Source organism: Oratosquilla oratoria, chromosome 11, assembly GCF_046742065.1.
Source record: "Oratosquilla oratoria isolate Oo_2021 chromosome 11, ASM4674206v1, whole genome shotgun sequence".
Classification (NCBI taxonomy): Eukaryota; Metazoa; Arthropoda; class Malacostraca; order Stomatopoda; family Squillidae; genus Oratosquilla; species Oratosquilla oratoria.
This window is the reverse complement of record NC_134787.1, coordinates 62,181,561-62,186,560: the sequence shown is the minus strand read 5'-3', so window position 1 is coordinate 62,186,560 and position 5,000 is coordinate 62,181,561. Positions and strand designations below refer to the sequence as shown.

The window sequence follows — 5,000 nt, the reverse complement described above, 5'->3', positions numbered from 1 at the left end:
GTTTATATCCTTCTTAGTCAGGAACAAAACTCCACCCCCTTTTTTTTATCTCTCTGTTTCTAATCCAATAATTATATCCATTGTGTCCTACACTGTTGGGTGGTAGTGGACCTTTTAATTTTGTCTCTACAATTCCCATTATGTCCGGTACTTTTTCCTTCAGATACTCGTTCAGTTCATTCAGTCCTGTTACTAATCCATCTATATTTGTGTAGGACACTCTTAACTTTCTGTTATTTCCATTGTATTTTCTGTTTCCCTTTTGTTTTTCTTTATTATGCCCCATTTCCTCACTTTCATGTTCACTACTCTCCAGTAGAATTCTTCTTTTTCTGACTCCGTTCTGTTCTCGTTTTTTTTCTTTAGCTTCTTGCCTTTTTATTTTTTCTTCCTCTCTTTCCCCTTTATTCATTTCTCTTTTTATCCATACCTTTTTATATTGTTCACTTGCTGCTAGCTTTCCTGTTTTTGCTAAGATATTCTCTGCTGTTGTTTGTGACATGAATTTAATCTTAATTGGTCCGGTCTTATCTGTACTATATTTTCCGAGCCTAAACATCTCTTCAATTTGTTTCATGATTTTAGGTTCATCTTCCTGAACTAATTCTAGTAAACTATTTACTTTTTCTTTTTCCTCTTTAATTCTTGTGGTTCTATTTTGGTTAAATTTCTCTTCCATTCCTAGTATAATTATACATTTCTTTTTGTCTGCTAAGTCTCCTACTATATTCTGCTTCTGTCTCATCACTTTAATAACTGAGTCTTCAGTTTGTTCTTTCATTTGTTGTTTAATTATGTCAGTAAATGCAACTTTACTGTTTTCTTGGATTTTTTTCCAGCCCTGTGCTTCCTTTGCTATGGCCTCTTTATTGTCTTTATCATTCCTCTTTGATTCCTCATTCTCTTCTTTAACTTCTTTTGACTGTCTTTTTAATTCTTCTATTTCTAAAGTTAGGTTTTTGTTCGCCTTCTCTAGTTCTTCCAATCTTTCAACTCTTTGTGCAATTTTGGCTACGTTATCGAACCTGTTTTCCCAATGCTCGGTCATCTTATCAAATTTTTCCTCTAGTCTTGCCAATCGGGGGAGGTTGGTATCCCCCCACCCTCTTTAAATCCCTGGAAACTATAATCATCACCTTCCACTGTGCTGCTCTTATCTATACTTCTAATCTTTACATTTTTGTTGATCCCGTCATCACCAAAGTCAACGTCATCTGTCCGCCTTTTGTTTACAAGACGCCTGGCCTCCTGGACCATGTCCCCCTCTTTCTCATTTCCTTCCATTTCCCTCAATAATCCCTACCTGTCTCCTTCCCTATCACCCCCCCCCACACTATACCACGAGCTCTCCCCTGCCCTGTAAATACAATAAGGCACTTCCTGGACGTTGAGATCCACGTAGATTTTCCTTTTTCTTCGGAACTCTAGTTCTCGCCGTCCATTCGACGAAAGGGTGTGTGTGTGCGTGTGTGCATGTTTTTGTACGTGTACATTTCTGTATGTATGTACGTACGTATTCATGTATGAATGCTAAATATATGTATATAAGTGAAAGTACGGAAAATTGGAGAGCGAGAAATAGTAGTTGATTTGAAATAAATTATCAGTATGGAATATAAAATATATCAATAAAACTATTTGAGACTAATGAAGGATGCAATTCTGGACATAAATGATAGCATTAACAGAGAATATTACTCAGCATCACAATTACTATAGCTGTTTATTTGTACTCACTTAATTCCACTGGGTCGACATCCACTATCCCGTCCGTAACTGAAACGTTGTATTGACGACATTTTGTGAGAGTTCCATTGACGCCCGAGGACCTTGAGGACAAAATTTTGTTGTGTATAGCCATGAAATGAAATAGTGTCTTATTTATATACGTTTAAGACTATAAATTACTTAACAGAAAAACATTTTTGTGCTTACGCAAATACACAAGCATACACACATATACACACACATGCACATATACACACACACAAATGCTCACATACATACATACATACATACATACACACACACACACACACACACACACACACACACACACATACACACATACACACACACGCACGCACACACACACATACACACACGTATACACACACACTTGGATACAGCTCTTTAACTAAAGATTTTTTTTAACAAAGTAACAATATAGTTCTTATTGGAGATTTTAATTGTAGTGAGGTTAACTGAAAGGAATGGGAAGCAAGCAACAAAGCAGATTCCTGGGGAAATACTTTAAGGATAGCAGTGGAAAACACAATGACCCAATGGGTAAAGGAAGCGACGCAGGTAAAAGGAGATGACATTCCCACAAAATTAGATCTGTTACTAACCAAAGAGCCTGACCTCTTCAGATCATTGAACTACCCCATAGGAAAAAGTGTCCATGGAACAATTGTATTTCAGCTGGAGGATGAGGAAATAGAGCCAATGAATAAATCACACACATATATTGCTGGTAAATACACACGGTGGGAGAGTGAGATTTTTCCATTGGTCGACGGTTAGATCAGTCGACTCACGTCCAGGTACATGACACCAGTAGGGAGGCACTACCATTTGGAAGACCTTTAAATTGTTCTGTAAGAAGATAGAATGCTTTAGGGCTCAATATGGAGCTTATATGATATATACTATTTTAGGAACATAAATGACATCCCTTGGACAAGAGTTACTCAACATTTTTTCATGATTGAGAGTTAATTTTTACTCAGAAAGGAATACTCATCACTCATAACTTTATTACACTTTCCCTGTAATACTATCTTTTCTTAAACCTCTCCCTTACTGAGTCTTTATCTTCATCTCTTCTCTGTGTCCACGAGCACAGGAGCCCTAGTAATTCCCCACAAATTACTATTGGTATTGGTTATAAACAATGATTTGTTATATTGGGCTACGCAAATAAGTTCAGAGGTGTTTTAGTAGATATGACTTGAAAATATGATCATGCTTTTCATATGCTTAATAAGGGGAAAGTGAAAAATGGACTCACCTGTAAACCTGTATAGAAAGCTATTGGTAGCAGTGCTATGACGATTTTCCATTTCTGATATCTTCCGAATCCTCCGACTTCGTTCAATATATCGTCAAAGTACATATTGTATTCTTAGATATACTCGATGGTAACCTGTAGTTAATGAAAGCTATATAATAAACAATAATATCTGCTATTGGAGATGAATAGGTTTTGTGTCATTGTGGAAGTTAAATGATTTGATATTATATATATATATATATATATATATATATGTATATATATATATATATATATATGTGTGTGTGTGTGTGTGTGTGTATGCATATATATATATATATATATATATAATATATATAATATATATATATATATATATATATATATATATATATATATATATATATTAGTTTTTGTGCCATTATGACATTTGGAAATAAACTCTCCTATTGGGATTTGAACCCTCGCCTTAGCGGCTTGCTTTTTATAAGACAAAGACCGTACTATTGTGCTACCATGTCCCTACAAAACGGAACGGCTTAGTTCACCGCCTAATCGTTCCGCCGAGGGCACCTGTATGAAACACGGAACTTAATGTATTTCATCAAGTCCTTTATACAAGCTAGTCTTCCGACAAGTGTTTTTGTGCCATTATGACATTTGGAAATAAACTCTCCTGGGATTCGAACCCTCGCCTGCACGGCTTGCTTTTAATAAGACGAAGACCGTACCATCGTGACACCATGACCCTACAAGACGGAACAATGGATCTGGTACGAAATAGTTACAAGTTAAATACAAACTAAAGTAATAAATGGGAGAGGCTAGAAAAAATGGGAAATTTGTCCGTGGGTGAACTCAGTGGGAATCTGTCCCTTGTTCTCCTGGTGTAGTTTGCAATGTGGGCCTAATGTCCATGGCTGACTTGGTGATATTCTCTCCGTTCTTCTTTTGGAGTTGGATGTGGTGGTGACGAAATGTCCATGTCGAGTAGCCAGAGCTAGTAAACTAATTCCATTTTGTATATTCATGGTGGGGGCTTTCTCCTTTAGTTTGTATTTAACTCGTAACTGCTTTGTACCAAATATATTTTGTACTTGAAAATGCTTTAAGATGAGCGAAACGTCGTACGGTAGCATTTTATTCCGCCTCCCCGATGAGCCGCAATCTTTGATAAGAAAACTTGAGTCTATTAAAAAAAAAAAAAAAAAAAAAAAAAAAAAAATCTAGCCCAAGCTGCGGTCAATTATAACTATATATAACTATATAAATATATATATATATATATATTTTATATATATATATACATATATGTATATATAATATATATATATATATGTGTGTGTGTGTGTGTGTGTGTGTGTGTTTTATGTATATACATATATACATATATATATATATATACATATATATATAAACATATATATATATATATATATATATATATATATATATATATATATATATATACATATATATATAGCTCCTGCCACCACTGTCTTCTGGCCACATCCACCGCATTGGCATTGCTTTGCGCCGCCTCGTGTGTCTAGTACAAACTCTTGACTGAACTACATTTTCACGGCAACAGGTTCTGTTCTATGTCCATTTCACTTATTCACTATTATGTTTTGCTCATATCACTTATCCGCTATACTAGGTATGGCATGCGAACAAAGTCGCCATGGTCTCTATAGTCACTTTATTAATACTAATCACTTTGTACTCTATGTATCGACGAGGACCCAGAGAGGTACTTTCGCAACGGGATATTAAAATCAGGAATAATAATCGGGAAGAGAAGGACATGAAGGAAGAGGAAATGGTGGGGGGACGACAGGGAGGAGGCTTGGAAGAGGGAAGAATAGGGGAGGAGGAGGAGGGGAATAAAAGAGGGCGGGAAGGAGGAGGTTGCATGGGGGATCCGGTCGAATCTCATTCGACCATAAACCGCTTGCTCATCTCGCGAGGTCACTCGTGGAGGAGGGGAGGGAAAGTAGGTTTA

The 5,000-nt window shown here is 36.3% G+C and overlaps 1 protein-coding gene across 5 annotated transcripts in view; it reads right to left on the bottom strand.

Annotated features, from left to right (window-relative positions):
- The window catches only part of LOC143029858 (organic cation transporter 1-like), a 35,970-nt gene that overhangs the window by 26,863 nt on the left and 4,107 nt on the right, over positions 1 to 5,000 (bottom strand). For 4 of the 5 annotated variants that reach the window (XM_076192971.1, XM_076192974.1, XM_076192972.1 and 1 more), the window contains exons 2-4: positions 3,014 to 3,148; positions 2,489 to 2,598; positions 1,738 to 1,829 (exon numbers count right to left, since the gene is read on the bottom strand). In XM_076192971.1, the coding sequence (XP_076049086.1) occupies positions 1,738 to 1,829; positions 2,489 to 2,598; positions 3,014 to 3,118 (307 nt within the window). In that variant the 5' untranslated portion in view covers positions 3,119 to 3,148. Of the gene's footprint in view, positions 1 to 1,737; positions 1,830 to 2,488; positions 2,599 to 3,013; positions 3,149 to 4,721; positions 4,955 to 5,000 lie in introns of those variants that run through there. The other variant, XM_076192975.1, reaches the window with a different exon arrangement.